The 15,233-nt window shown below is 37.6% G+C and overlaps 1 protein-coding gene across 1 annotated transcript; it reads right to left on the bottom strand.

The window, feature by feature from the left end:
* Nucleotides 1-3,172: 3,172 nt before the first annotated feature.
* On the bottom strand, nucleotides 3,173-5,437 carry LOC123255674 (olfactory receptor 1361-like). The gene is made up of 2 exons (XM_044684435.1): nucleotides 5,335-5,437; nucleotides 3,173-4,170 (listed from the first exon to the last, which is right to left on the bottom strand). The coding sequence occupies exons 1-2, from the start codon at nucleotides 5,435-5,437 to the stop codon at nucleotides 3,173-3,175; spliced, it is 1,101 nt and encodes a 366-aa protein (XP_044540370.1).
* Between the last annotated feature and the right edge of the window lie 9,796 nt (nucleotides 5,438-15,233).

Raw genomic sequence — 15,233 nt, 5'->3', positions numbered from 1 at the left:
ATAAGATGATGTAAGAAACTATTTTTCTGAAACTGCTTTCCAATCTTTCCAAGGTGAATAAAGATTCTTTCTTCCACTATATTATATTTTTGGATTTATTGAGCGTAAAGTTCCTGTAAACATTTGCTTTCAAATTTTTCTTATTTTGCTAATTCTTTATTGACTATAATCACTCATATCAGGAAAGTGGACAGGAAGAAATCCATTCTTAAACCTGGTCCATTGTCTTATGAGAATTTAAAACTGCTAGGCTCTTTTCATCGAGGCATTTTCAGTTCCTGAATTTTAGTTCCCCAAACTTTCATCGTGTACTCTATTTCCTTTCCTTAGGAAAAAAATTCCTCATTTATTATACTTTTTCCCCTCTTTCTGCTAGAAAAATGTGGGTATTCTTATGGGAAAAAATAGGGGAAGTTAACTCAAATATTTATATGGGTTCAGATGGGCGAGTAGGAGTCAGGAATGGACAAAAGGTGGGGCTTAACAAGCCAGGGAAAATGGGTTTAGTTGTTTGGAAATGTCAGTTGACAGAAGTGACAGGCCTTAACTGTCACCCTGCTCCACCTAGCCTTGGATAAGCACAGAGGATAACAAATACACACACTATGAGACCTTTAAGGTATGAAGAAAAGAAAACATTGAAACAGTTTAATTGTAATTTGAGAGGATAGGAGAGGGGGTGAGGTGAAACTATGTCTTACTGCCCAAGACTGGAGTCAAAAGGATAACTTCCTTAGCCAACCTGGCTTCGGCCAGGTGACAGCTTGGCTAAGGATCTGAGGAAGAGGGATTGGGTTTGGGTTCTCACAACTGATCCAGAGATGTCTTCAGGATACCAGGAACCAACTCCTCCACAGCCAATGATTCAAAAGTAACCAGGTAGGAAGAAATGTCTACAGACTGTCCACCAGAACACAGGCCTCTTCCCTACTCAGAGTTGACTTGCAGGATATCTTCAGCCTTTATAACCTTCATTGATCTCCAAGATCTCAGATCAAATAGGGACTGCCGATTGCACTTCTGCTCCAAACCCTTCTCAAAACAGCAATATCTGTTGCTTAGCTCTCTCCTCTCTACCCCCTGCATTCCACTGGGAATGTCCATGACTTCTAGCAAAGGCTTTCCCTAATATGCTTGCAAAAATCTGCTTTTATACTTTTAAAACCTATACCTATTATAGTATCCATTGATATTTAGCAATATTGAAGTATTCTGGAAAGGTCCCTGGATTGGGAGTCAGTAAATCTTTCTTGGCCCATTAACTAATTATGAGGTTGGGCAAGTCTCATGATTTCCTTGGACCTCAGTTTCCTCATAAGTAAAATGGGACAGTCAAACATTAAATGATCTCTAAAATACTTGGAGTAATTTTTGGATGTTAATTTTTTAATCTACCCTCATCCTTGTTTAGTGTTGTACAGATCTATCATTGGCTAGTCCCATAAAATCCAGGCTTCTGCATCTTCTTTATATCTTTTATTCAAGATTTTAGTAATCTTGATATTAATGCTATGAGGTTCCTGGTAGTCCTCAACATGTAATTACTTTTTCATTCATTCATTGCTCTCTCATTAATTTTCCAGATATTTTTAGTATTATCCAAAAGAGAAAAGCAGTAATAAGTTCCTCTTGCCTAAAGATCTTTGAATCTAAGTAGTATGAGTACTTGTGAATGTTTTGGAGGTTAATGTTTGATCAAACTGTGATTTGGGTTTGGATAGTTTAATATCTATAGTATCTTCAATCTCTGATCTGCCAAATTTCTTTCTTTGATCTTCCAAAAATGATACTACTGTATCATTCTAGACAACCTACTGTTTTAGCCATTCGGTGCCTGAGAAACTATTCTAATTATATTATTGGAAGTAGGAATAGATAGGATAGAATTAACAAAAAAGATGATATCTTTAATTTTTCTCCATTTGAAGTCTTTCATGAACCCTCTTCTTTTCAAGGATGATATAAAGTATTAAGATGCTTAGCCTAAATATGTGTGCATTTATGCTGTTGCCTGTCTAGATCTATTTATCATCTCCTGATAATCTAATAAGGATGACTTAGTTGATAAAGAAAGGAGACCATCTTGACTATTAACTCATAGCTGTTTCTCTGAAGTGCCATTAAGTCACAAGTTTATTAAATATGGAAATTCAAATTCCCTTTCACCCAAAAGCACAGAGAGAGTTTTACAGCTTTGCAGACATTGTGACTAGTTTAGACAACACACAGAAACCACAGAAACTTCAAGGTGAAGATAAGAGTATATGGTTGGATTGTAGCTGTCTAATCATCAGTTAAGTCTGGGAATATTTTGTTGGGTCAGGAAATCCTTGAATTTTTCAGCCTTGACTGTCTAAAACAACTTTTGAGACCCAGCAGCTGCATTCCTGACCAAAGGGGAGAATGTTAACCCCTTGACTGTTGGTTTGCTAAGAGCTTAAAGCTTTCCAGTAAGACTATATTACTTTTTTTAAAAAGTTGTGAATTATGAAAAGGAGTCAAAAGATGAATCTCAGAATTTTATCTATTTGAGACTGTTTCTTTTATTGGCTTCCCACGGTTGCTTTACTATTTAGAAGTGAAATAGGATCAATAATTGTGATGGTATCATGTCCTAGGAAGGATCTTCAAAATCTAAATGTAAAATACCTCTCAAGTTGCAATTCAAGGTGAAGATGCTTAATGGGTCATAAGTAGCAGTGAGTTTGATTAGAAAGCTTTGTATAAGGTAGAAAATACCAGGATCCTTCCTTACCCTAAAAAGGTCATGAAGGTCATTCCTATACAAGGTCACATGAAGTTGAGGTAGAAGCAAATATGAAGATGAAATCACCTTCTTGGAAAGCTAGAGAGAGGAGAACTGAACCCAATAAGGAGATAAAGTTCAAGATGAGGAAGAACCATCATCCTAAACTGAAGGACCATTGTTGAGGGAGGCCAGCAAAAGCTGAATTCTGTTACCATGCAATTAGCCGTAGGTTTTGATTCTCACTTACTCAGATCATGAGCCTGACTTAAAATTGCTTTCTTTGCCTAAAAATGCCTGACTTGAGTATGTACATATGCATGTGTAAATTCATTGTTGACTGACCAAGAAGGAAATGAATAGATGAGAGAAATAAAGGGAAGGCTAGCTCTACTAGGGATCCTTCACTGACCACTTGTTCACACTCTAACTCCCCATAAGCACTTTTACAAGGGCTGCTTTGATTTCTCTGTTCTGTAGACTATAAATGTAGGGGTTTAGTGTTGGAGCCACCACAGAGAACATGACTGTGGCCATCAGATCTTGGTATCTCTCTTGGCCCTCAGCTTGGCTTGGTGGCTGCAGATAGACACACAGTACAGTTCCATAGAAAAGCAAAACTACAGTTAGATGGGATCCACATGTGGAAAATGCCTTCTGGAAACCTCCAGGGGCTCGAATCTTACACACAGCAGCTACAATAAAGACATAAGAGGCCATAATGCAAATAGCTGGCATGATGATGACAAAGCCACCCTCAACTATAACCATCATGTAGTTGAGAGAGGTGTCAGAGCAGGCAAGATGTATCAAAGGATGGAGGTCACAGAAGAAATATGGGAGAGCACGATTGCTACAGAAGGTGAGATGAGCAGTGAGGACTGTGTGGAGCAGAGAATGCAGGGCTGTGCCCACCCACACAGCTCCCAGGAGCACCATACATCGAGGCAGGGTCACCACAGTAGCATAGTGCAATGGTCTGCATATGGCAACATAGCGGTCCCATGCCATGGCGGCTAATACATAGCTGTCCACGTTGCCTGCCATTAGGAAAAAGAAGACTTGGGACAGGCAGGCTGAATGGGTAATGGTCTGGTCCCCTGTGAGCAAGGCATGGAGGAGCCTGGGCACTGTAGTGGAGGTGAAGCACAGATCTGCCAGGGACAGGTTGACCAGGAGAACAAACATGGGTGTATGGAGGTGTGGGTCTGAGCCAACAGCAATAAGGATCATTAGGTTCCCCAGGAGGGCTGCCAGGTATAGGGCCAGGAACAATGGGAACAAAAGTTCTTGGTGAGTAGAGAAGGCCAGGAGGAGGAACTCAGAGGAGCTGGTCTGATTTCTTGCTGTTATGTTGCTGCTGATTCTGTACCTAGATTGGGGAGATGCAGAGATGGACTGAGAGAGTCCCACAGATAATCCAACTGAAAGGCAGAATATTTTACCTCAAAAAAAGCCTTTCTAAAGTATTTTCAACAAACATGAAATATTCTACCCAAAAAAATTTCAAAGACTTACTTCTCTGCTATGGCAGAATCAATTGAATAAGTGTATAGCCTCCAAAGAGCACTGATATATAATCGAGTCACACATAAAATATAGGTTGCAAAGTAATATGAAAAAATATTCTTCACTTCTTTATTTCCCCCAGCCTAGCACAGTACCATAGACCTGGAATGTGTACCCCGGAATGGATGCCCATGCCTCAACTCATTTCTAGAAGTTAATGCATATTGTAGGAATGTAGGTAAGGGATAGAGTAAATTTCATGGATTAGCTTAATGAGGAAAAGAGAACAATTTGGATAGAAGTCCTGGGAGAGGATTCTGAGGACAGAAGGATTGTGGGAGTTTACTGGCATTAATGGTGAGTCATTCTATTTCCTGGTTTTTTGTTTTGTTTTGTTTTTTAAAACCCTTACCTTCTGTCTTGGAGTCAATACTGTGTGTTGGCTCCAAGGCAGAAGAGTGGTAAGGGCAAGGCAATGGGGGTCAAGTGACTTGCCCAGGATTATTACACAGCTGGGAAGTGTCTGAGACAAGATTTGAACCCAGGACCTCCTGTCTCTAGGCCTGGTTCTCAATTCAGTGAGCTACCCAGCTGCCCCCTGCCCCCTCCCCCATCTCCTGTTTTGACTGAGCTGGAAGAAGGTTTTGCTCTTGCGAATTTCTCTTTGTAGTCCTAATCTAGTGGAGAGATTAGTGATTGCCTTGGTTAAGAGTTTGCCTTGTAGTGGACTGCCTTTTCCCTGAGGTACAGAGACCATCTGCCTATGATCCATATGCCAGAAATTCAGTTGTTCAAGGTAATACAAGTCTTGTCAACTGGGACTTTGGGTTATATGGTGAAGCCACCCCCAGGCTTTAGGTAAGGGCTCAAATAAACCTATGAGTCCTTCCTTCCTCTTTGTCCTTTTTTTAAATCCATATAAATTAGGATAGTTACAGTCAGATGGCTTTTGGGGTATTAGTTAAGAGCCAGGAGGTATAGGCAGGACCCAGAGAAGACAAGAAGGCCATCCTCTTGCGAGGTGCCTGGAGGTTGGGTGGAGCCTAGATTTTAGGATCTTGCATACTAGTTTTCCTTACTCCAATCTGCTGGGGCCATCAAGTACAACATTGCTGCAATTGTCCTACATGCTTGTAGGACATAATCCACTTTAATTGGGCCTTGCTGGTGATTCAAGGACATCTTGTGGTTTAATTTTTTACTCATAATTTTATAAACAGGATTTTGATATATATATACACATTTTTACCCAGAATTTAATTTTTTTTTCTTTTCTCTTCTATTTGGTTTTGGGGGTTTTGGTTTTCTTTTGAGAATTAATTCATAAACCTCAGTGATTTCCAAAGTGGGCACCACCGCCCCCTGGTGGATGCTGCAGCAATTCAGGGGAGTGGTGATGGCCACAGGTGCATTTATCTTTCCTATGAATTGCTATTAAGTTTTTAAAAAAATTAATTTCCAGTGGCTCTAAGTAATATTTTTTCTGGAAAGGGGGCAGTAGACCAAAAAAGTTTGGGAACCACTGACATACCTCATTACTCAGTCATGTATATTAGGGTGATTCTAGTGTTGGTCAATACCCTTCTAAGGAGGATTATTTAATTATTCTAAAATCAAAGATTTAAGATCTTTTAAAGCAATTTTAGGATAAGAAAATCACCAACACCTCGAATTGGGAAAATGGATATTTTGGAGAAGGTGCCCTAAGGATACTGTCAGAAACTACACATTACATCAAAAGATCCAGAGTGTACTTTGGGAAAGAATGAACTGAATTGTAGGGGGTTTAACTTATCATTTATTCTGAATGTAAATTTATGCCAAAGAGGAGTGCCTCCTAATTGGCTTTTGTCAATTCATCTATTAACCTTTTTTTGTTTTACTTCTTTTTTCTTTTCTTTTCTCTTATTCCCCAAATTGTTGTAATTCCCTCTATGTAAGGTGCAATATTTTATATATCTTTAGTAAGAGAATCTTTATATATATGAGCTACATATGTGGAATGATTCAATGGGGAGAACTAACATGTTTCTCTCCTAGAAACCCCTGATAAGGAAATTTAACATGTTAGTCTCCCAAAGAATCAAAGTGGGGGATTGTGTAAAGGGAATCCTCTCACAGGATCACCTATTTCTGCACTCCTAGAGCTAGGTCACTTATATTGCCTAGGCTGGTCACCTAGTTACATCATCTAGTGTAAGTTATGTGACCCTGAGTTTGATCCGGACATGATTGAATTTGACCTTGAAAGGAGAGGGAGGTTAAAAGATTGGAGACAAGAAAGTAAGGCACTCTCTGTTTCTGGTGTCCTGCCAAGGAACTTGCATACTGGGGTGCTCCTATAGAAGCCACGTGGATAGCTAGACTAATGGTTTTTTCTCTATCTCTGTGCTTTCACCTATCCAAGTAATTCTATTAAACTTTATAAAATTCTAAGGACCCATCTTTTAAATTTAAATCTTGCAACTCTAAGATCTCACTAAAAAGTGTTCAGTAGTTTTGACCACTCATTCTCCATTGTAAAAATCACTTCTATAATAGTCACCCTTTAAAGAAGTACTACAGAGAGGAAATGGGCAACAGAGCCAGCTATACCTCAGACTCCTTTCTTGCAATTTTTTAAAAATCCTAATCATCTGTGGTTGTAGCCTTCATTTGAATGAATACCTTCCAGGTGTTTGGGGGTCCCGTGATTGCCTGAGGACAAAAGTCCTTCTTCCTTAATGGTCTTGAGATATATTTGAATCAAAATAAAACATAACTGAATAAGTGTACCAACTGTAGTTTATTGTGGAAAAACTCACTATTTTTACAATCAAAATGTTTTCTAATCAGACTAACATCTGTGACCCACAAAGCATCTTCATCTTGAATTGCAACTTCAGAGGTTTTTGATGTTTTTAATCTTAGGTCATCTAAATGGTTACTATGTGACCCTTCACAAATACTTTAAATGCAAAAGTGTATTAAAACTTTGATTATTTTCCTTGCGGGGCTGGTTGGAGTCTCAAATGAGATACACATAAAATGCATTGTCATATATGTTATGTTTTATATATATATATATTTATACATATATATATAACATATGAATGTTATGTATGTATTAACTGTTTATATATTATATAAAAATATGTACTTAGAAGGCCAGAGTAAGAAAAAAGTCATATAGATACATACAAACATGCATATATATACATATACATATACATATATGTATGTCAGTTCATTTTGGAGTAGAAAAAGAACTGGACACAAAAGAAAGATGTCCATTGCCTTAGGAATGACAAAGCAAATTATGCAATGTGAATGCAAGAGAATATTACTGTATTATAAGATATCATAAATATGATGAATACAAAGAAAGATATAAAATGAGGCAAAGTAAAGTAAGTGGAATCATGATAATAATAAACACAATAATTTAAGAGCTCCTATGACGTCCCAGACCAAAACACCTTTCCATGATCACCAGTCTTTTATGTGTTCTGTCTCACTATATTAGAATATCAGTTTCTTAAGGGCAGGTACTGTCTCCCTCTTATAGTTTTACTCCAGAGATTGGAATAGCTTAATTCTTAATAAATGACTTTCATGTATCTATAAATTTATGATTATAAAAATATCAATATAAGATCATAATCATTAACGAGGTTGAATACTATCAAGTAACTTTCCTTGACTTTCCTTCTAATCCCTCTACCTCTTCTACCTTCCCTATTACTATAGAGGGCAATATCATCCTTTCAGTCCTTCAGGCTTAGAATCTAGGAGTCATCTAGACTCTTCACTATCTCCTGCCTCCCAAATCGAATCTGTTCCCAAGACCAGATCATTTCTTGAATACATCCCTTTCTCTTCTCTAACACTGTAGCAAATGTCCTTATCACCTCATGCTCAGACATTTGTAATAACTTACTAGTGGGTCTGCTTGCTTTCCAGCCTCCATTTAGCCACTAAAATTATTTTTCTAAAATGTAGGTCCTACCATGTAATCCCCCTATTCGATAAACTCCAATGGCTCCTTATGGCCTCCAGGACCAAATATGAAATACCTTTTTAACATTCAAAGTCTTTCATAACCTAGCTCCAGGCTCCTTATAATTTCTTCCCCAGTACACACTCTTCATCCAGTGACATTGGCCCCCTAGCTGTTCCATGAAGAAAACATTCCATCTCACAGCTCTGGGTATTTCTCCTGACTGACCTACATACCTAAAATATTCTTCCTCCTCTGTTTTACTGACTGGCTTCCTTTAAGTCACAACTAAAATCTCATTTTGTACTGAAGCCTTCCTCAAAAAATCTTACTTTTAGTGCTTTCCTTCTTTTGTTATTGTTTATCCTTCATTTTCAAAGAGGACCAATAACATCAACCAGTGATGTCTTGACTTGGGAATGAATTCGATTTAAGTGAGGTAGAGTTGCATGAAGTTGTCAGCCTCACTGTTACTTCCAGAGTCATTCAAGTCTAGAGACAAAAGTTGGGATGATTGGTGCTGATCCAGGATGTTGTGGATGACCTTGGAATCTTTGATGTCTGACCATGCTCTAAGTGTTCCTCAGCATCTACTTCAGCCACCTTCATGGCCATTGGAACAAATGATTCTCATCCACCCATTCCTCCAGGGAAAGTCTATATATGCTTGGGGCAGACACCATCCTAACCCATAAGTGGTTTTAGATCTGGTTTAATCCTGCTGAAACAGAGTTACTGGAGTGGGGATTCTTCACATGGTACATCTTTTAAGAGTTACAAGTTGTGACAGGTAGAGAGCAAAGATGGATAAGAAGCCCTAAAAAGGTTTTGAAGTCCTCATACCAAAGGTATTAGTCTTCCCTGAACACACCATATATTCATCTTTTAATTATTACCTATATATCCTGTCTTTATTTGTTTGTATATACTTGTTTGCATGTTGTCATCAGCATTGGATTGTACGTCCTGTGAAGGCAAAGACTCTGTCTTTTGCCACTTTTTTGTATACCCAGCACTTAGCACAGTAATTGGCATATAGTAGGCACTCAATAAATGTTTGTTGGTTGATTGATCAACAATTCATTGTTATTCATAGTGTTAAATCTTCTAATATTAACAGCAATAGTAATAAGTACTCAATTTCTTAGTAGGTCAGAATATAGATGCCACTTTCCTCTATGATATTACTTATATAAGCTATGAGTTTAGTCCGTATTTAGGGTTTTTTAATGAATGCTGTGATATTTCTCCCCTCTTAAATATATTTCATTTATTATTATAAGGGATAATGCATTCTTATAAGCCTACCTTACAAGCTTCTTTCTTCTTTCTTCTTTTTTCTTAATGCATAATGTGGGTTTTCCCTAGGTAGGTACAATCCCCAGGTAATATAAGCTCCTGAAGAGCTCCAACTAAGACCTCTAAATCATCAAGGATTATGATTGTTTGCAAAGATAACCTTTGTTTTAAAAGCCATTTTGTGATGCCACATTGCTGTGCAAAGATTGTACTGGCAGAATTGAAACTCTTATCAGGTAATGCCAAACTCAAAGGGGTTCTAATATAGGACCTAGGTGTATGGCTCTTTTTTGAGTTCAAGAACCCTCTGTCCAATCTGGGACTGATCTGTGGGAAATGGACTGAGTCTCCAAATACCTTAGGATTTGTATCTCTTCTCAGCAATAGAAGAGTGGAAACTAATCAAGATCAGGAATGGGTGGGTGGGATTTCCAGGAGTCCCAGGCAGAGAGAGGAAGAAATTGTGTTTGTTAGCCTAGCTGCTTATTCCAACAGCAAGGAAGTTGAGGGGGGAAAAAGAGATAAAGGAACTGAAGAAACAGTAGTTCTTGCTCCCCTACCTCTGCCTCATGCAGAGGAGTTAAAAATGCACCCATTCCTCATTAGAAGTTTTTATTCTGATAAAAGATACATCTGGCTGACCTAACCTTATCCCACATAAACACACCCAGTAGACTTTGTATCACTTCATTAGAGTCATGAGAGTGAGAAACAGTTCTGATAGCCACAAAGAACAAAGTGGCATTTCTTAGTGCAGACCTAGGATCTGAAACCACTAGGCTAGTATAAGAAAGGTTTTTTCTTTCTAACTGGGAGTTTTGTGACTAGGGGCATGTGTTTCCCAACTATAATTCCAAGGACAGAATTAAAATGAGCCCTAAGCCTCATGTAGTCATGACCCCTAGGATTATATGAGGACCAGCCTAGCTACCTAAATTGGGAAAAGTTCAGCCACAGAATGGTAAATGTTTCAGTTCATCAACTCTCAAAAGTTACCTACTAAATGGTAGAGTTGTGACTGCTTTTGGTATCAGCATCCATATTTTGTATAGTATCCATATTGGCCATATTTGGTATAGTATTCATATTAACAAAATCAAAGATAATTTAATCCATTTCAGATGCCAAATATGCTATTTCCCTTCTCTAGGCAAAATGTAAAAGCATAATATGTCTTTTCTACACTTGTTTCTTCTCCAGTCTCCTTATAGTTCTTTATAAATGGTTGAGATTTAATAATTTTTTTAATTTAATTTAATTGATAGGAGAAAGAAGACTAAGCCATTAAGTCCACATGCTGTGTATAAAAACAATGTGAAATCAAAATATGGCTTGATCAGAAAAGTACCTTCATACTTCATCAGAAAGATACATTATATATTGATACAATATCTATGTTATATATATTTGAGCAACTTCAGCATTTGAAATGGGAGACCACAGAAGAAAAAATGTCATTTATTTAGACCATGAGGTCTTTTGTGCTTCCTGTGTGGTGTCCCTGACACTAATATTCTAGTGAAGTCCTAGGGTAGGAACTCTCAGATTCATTCCCCATCAACATTTTAAGCAAAGCAGTCATTCAACCTTCTCTCCTTTCTAGAGATGACTTATAATCCTCTTCCTATCACCCACCCCCTACTCTTTGTAGGATACAGCCAGACCAAATTCACCTTTGAAAAGAGTTTTCTTATACTCAGACCTCTCCTCCCACTCTTTCACTCTCAGGCACCCAAATGTCACTCACCTTAGTAAAACACTTGATGTCTTTCCATAAGGTTCCAGATGTAGACTCCTACCTATCTGCTTCCAATCCATGTAGGGAAGTTTGTTTCAAAAGATTGTCCTCAAACCTGAAGCTTTTCAGAGATTACAGGTTAGGAAATAAGTGGAAATAACAATAATGGAGGATTAGAGAAAACACAGGGTACTTCCTCTACCTCCATGCCACAGTGCCCTGCCTTTTAGCAGGATGGAAATATGTAAAGGGCCTGTAGAGCATTGGGAGTTGGCTCTGGAAGCAGATGGGAATTGAGGAACTCTGATTGTTAGTTCTCTTGTTCTTAAGAGCCTCTCTGTTAATGTTTTCTCCCTTCACTCTCCAGACTTCCCCACTATCATGCTCTTTTCTCCCCAGAGGCATCATTATACAGAATATGAAAACATCAAACAACTCCAGACACTCTCTTCTAGGGCCCAAGATAACATATATTGTTGTTCTTCCCCCTCCCCCCCCCAAGGCAACTCTCCCACAATGATTTGTTTCCTTATTGTTTCTTTTCCTCTCTTTCAAAGGTCTTGTTCATGGGTTCATGGAAAAATATTTTAAAATCAATAAGTAAAATTTAAAAAGTAAAATTTTTTGTAGAAGAATGGTAGACTATGAACAACATCATATATGAAACAGCAAAAAGCAGAAGAAAATACAATTGGAATTGTCTGTTTTTGTATTTGTACTCTTCTGAAACTCAATTCTGGTTCTAAATACTTTCCTTATTCAGAATTATAAAAGATAAAATCTTCCATTCTCTTCTAATTTCCATATGATATAATATTTTATATTTGGACCACTTTTGATTCTTAATTAATTATGGCATATGTTATAAGATGATGTAAGAAACTATTTTTCTGAAACTGCTTTCCAATCTTTCCAAGGTGAATAAAGATTCTTTCTTCCACTATATTATATTTTTGGATTTATTGAGCGTAAAGTTCCTGTAAACATTTGCTTTCAAATTTTTCTTATTTTGCTAATTCTTTATTGACTATAATCACTCATATCAGGAAAGTGGACAGGAAGAAATCCATTCTTAAACCTGGTCCATTGTCTTATGAGAATTTAAAACTGCTAGGCTCTTTTCATCGAGGCATTTTCAGTTCCTGAATTTTAGTTCCCCAAACTTTCATCGTGTACTCTATTTCCTTTCCTTAGGAAAAAAATTCCTCATTTATTATACTTTTTCCCCTCTTTCTGCTAGAAAAATGTGGGTATTCTTATGGGAAAAAATAGGGGAAGTTAACTCAAATATTTATATGGGTTCAGATGGGCGAGTAGGAGTCAGGAATGGACAAAAGGTGGGGCTTAACAAGCCAGGGAAAATGGGTTTAGTTGTTTGGAAATGTCAGTTGACAGAAGTGACAGGCCTTAACTGTCACCCTGCTCCACCTAGCCTTGGATAAGCACAGAGGATAACAAATACACACACTATGAGACCTTTAAGGTATGAAGAAAAGAAAACATTGAAACAGTTTAATTGTAATTTGAGAGGATAGGAGAGGGGGTGAGGTGAAACTATGTCTTACTGCCCAAGACTGGAGTCAAAAGGATAACTTCCTTAGCCAACCTGGCTTCGGCCAGGTGACAGCTTGGCTAAGGATCTGAGGAAGAGGGATTGGGTTTGGGTTCTCACAACTGATCCAGAGATGTCTTCAGGATACCAGGAACCAACTCCTCCACAGCCAATGATTCAAAAGTAACCAGGTAGGAAGAAATGTCTACAGACTGTCCACCAGAACACAGGCCTCTTCCCTACTCAGAGTTGACTTGCAGGATATCTTCAGCCTTTATAACCTTCATTGATCTCCAAGATCTCAGATCAAATAGGGACTGCCGATTGCACTTCTGCTCCAAACCCTTCTCAAAACAGCAATATCTGTTGCTTAGCTCTCTCCTCTCTACCCCCTGCATTCCACTGGGAATGTCCATGACTTCTAGCAAAGGCTTTCCCTAATATGCTTGCAAAAATCTGCTTTTATACTTTTAAAACCTATACCTATTATAGTATCCATTGATATTTAGCAATATTGAAGTATTCTGGAAAGGTCCCTGGATTGGGAGTCAGTAAATCTTTCTTGGCCCATTAACTAATTATGAGGTTGGGCAAGTCTCATGATTTCCTTGGACCTCAGTTTCCTCATAAGTAAAATGGGACAGTCAAACATTAAATGATCTCTAAAATACTTGGAGTAATTTTTGGATGTTAATTTTTTAATCTACCCTCATCCTTGTTTAGTGTTGTACAGATCTATCATTGGCTAGTCCCATAAAATCCAGGCTTCTGCATCTTCTTTATATCTTTTATTCAAGATTTTAGTAATCTTGATATTAATGCTATGAGGTTCCTGGTAGTCCTCAACATGTAATTACTTTTTCATTCATTCATTGCTCTCTCATTAATTTTCCAGATATTTTTAGTATTATCCAAAAGAGAAAAGCAGTAATAAGTTCCTCTTGCCTAAAGATCTTTGAATCTAAGTAGTATGAGTACTTGTGAATGTTTTGGAGGTTAATGTTTGATCAAACTGTGATTTGGGTTTGGATAGTTTAATATCTATAGTATCTTCAATCTCTGATCTGCCAAATTTCTTTCTTTGATCTTCCAAAAATGATACTACTGTATCATTCTAGACAACCTACTGTTTTAGCCATTCGGTGCCTGAGAAACTATTCTAATTATATTATTGGAAGTAGGAATAGATAGGATAGAATTAACAAAAAAGATGATATCTTTAATTTTTCTCCATTTGAAGTCTTTCATGAACCCTCTTCTTTTCAAGGATGATATAAAGTATTAAGATGCTTAGCCTAAATATGTGTGCATTTATGCTGTTGCCTGTCTAGATCTATTTATCATCTCCTGATAATCTAATAAGGATGACTTAGTTGATAAAGAAAGGAGACCATCTTGACTATTAACTCATAGCTGTTTCTCTGAAGTGCCATTAAGTCACAAGTTTATTAAATATGGAAATTCAAATTCCCTTTCACCCAAAAGCACAGAGAGAGTTTTACAGCTTTGCAGACATTGTGACTAGTTTAGACAACACACAGAAACCACAGAAACTTCAAGGTGAAGATAAGAGTATATGGTTGGATTGTAGCTGTCTAATCATCAGTTAAGTCTGGGAATATTTTGTTGGGTCAGGAAATCCTTGAATTTTTCAGCCTTGACTGTCTAAAACAACTTTTGAGACCCAGCAGCTGCATTCCTGACCAAAGGGGAGAATGTTAACCCCTTGACTGTTGGTTTGCTAAGAGCTTAAAGCTTTCCAGTAAGACTATATTACTTTTTTTAAAAAGTTGTGAATTATGAAAAGGAGTCAAAAGATGAATCTCAGAATTTTATCTATTTGAGACTGTTTCTTTTATTGGCTTCCCACGGTTGCTTTACTATTTAGAAGTGAAATAGGATCAATAATTGTGATGGTATCATGTCCTAGGAAGGATCTTCAAAATCTAAATGTAAAATACCTCTCAAGTTGCAATTCAAGGTGAAGATGCTTAATGGGTCATAAGTAGCAGTGAGTTTGATTAGAAAGCTTTGTATAAGGTAGAAAATACCAGGATCCTTCCTTACCCTAAAAAGGTCATGAAGGTCATTCCTATACAAGGTCACATGAAGTTGAGGTAGAAGCAAATATGAAGATGAAATCACCTTCTTGGAAAGCTAGAGAGAGGAGAACTGAACCCAATAAGGAGATAAAGTTCAAGATGAGGAAGAACCATCATCCTAAACTGAAGGACCATTGTTGAGGGAGGCCAGCAAAAGCTGAATTCTGTTACCATGCAATTAGCCGTAGGTTTTGATTCTCACTTACTCAGATCATGAGCCTGACTTAAAATTGCTTTCTTTGCCTAAAAATGCCTGACTTGAGTATGTACATATGCATGTGTAAATTCATTGTTGACTGACCAAGAAG

Source organism: Gracilinanus agilis, unplaced genomic scaffold (assembly GCF_016433145.1).
Source record: "Gracilinanus agilis isolate LMUSP501 unplaced genomic scaffold, AgileGrace unplaced_scaffold50, whole genome shotgun sequence".
NCBI lineage: Eukaryota > Metazoa > Chordata > Mammalia > Didelphimorphia > Didelphidae > Gracilinanus > Gracilinanus agilis.
This window is presented reverse-complemented; position numbering and strand designations above follow the sequence as displayed.

Bases quoted from the DNA above. Each gene is read 5' to 3' on its own strand.
- LOC123255674 (XM_044684435.1), bottom strand. From the start codon at position 5,437: ATGTCCTTGAATCACCAGCAAGGCCCAATTAAAGTGGATTATGTCCTA. The intron at 4,171-5,334 runs GTAAGGAAAACT...TCTGCCTTTCAG, and splicing joins GATGGCCCCAGCAGATTGGA to TTGGATTATCTGTGGGACTC.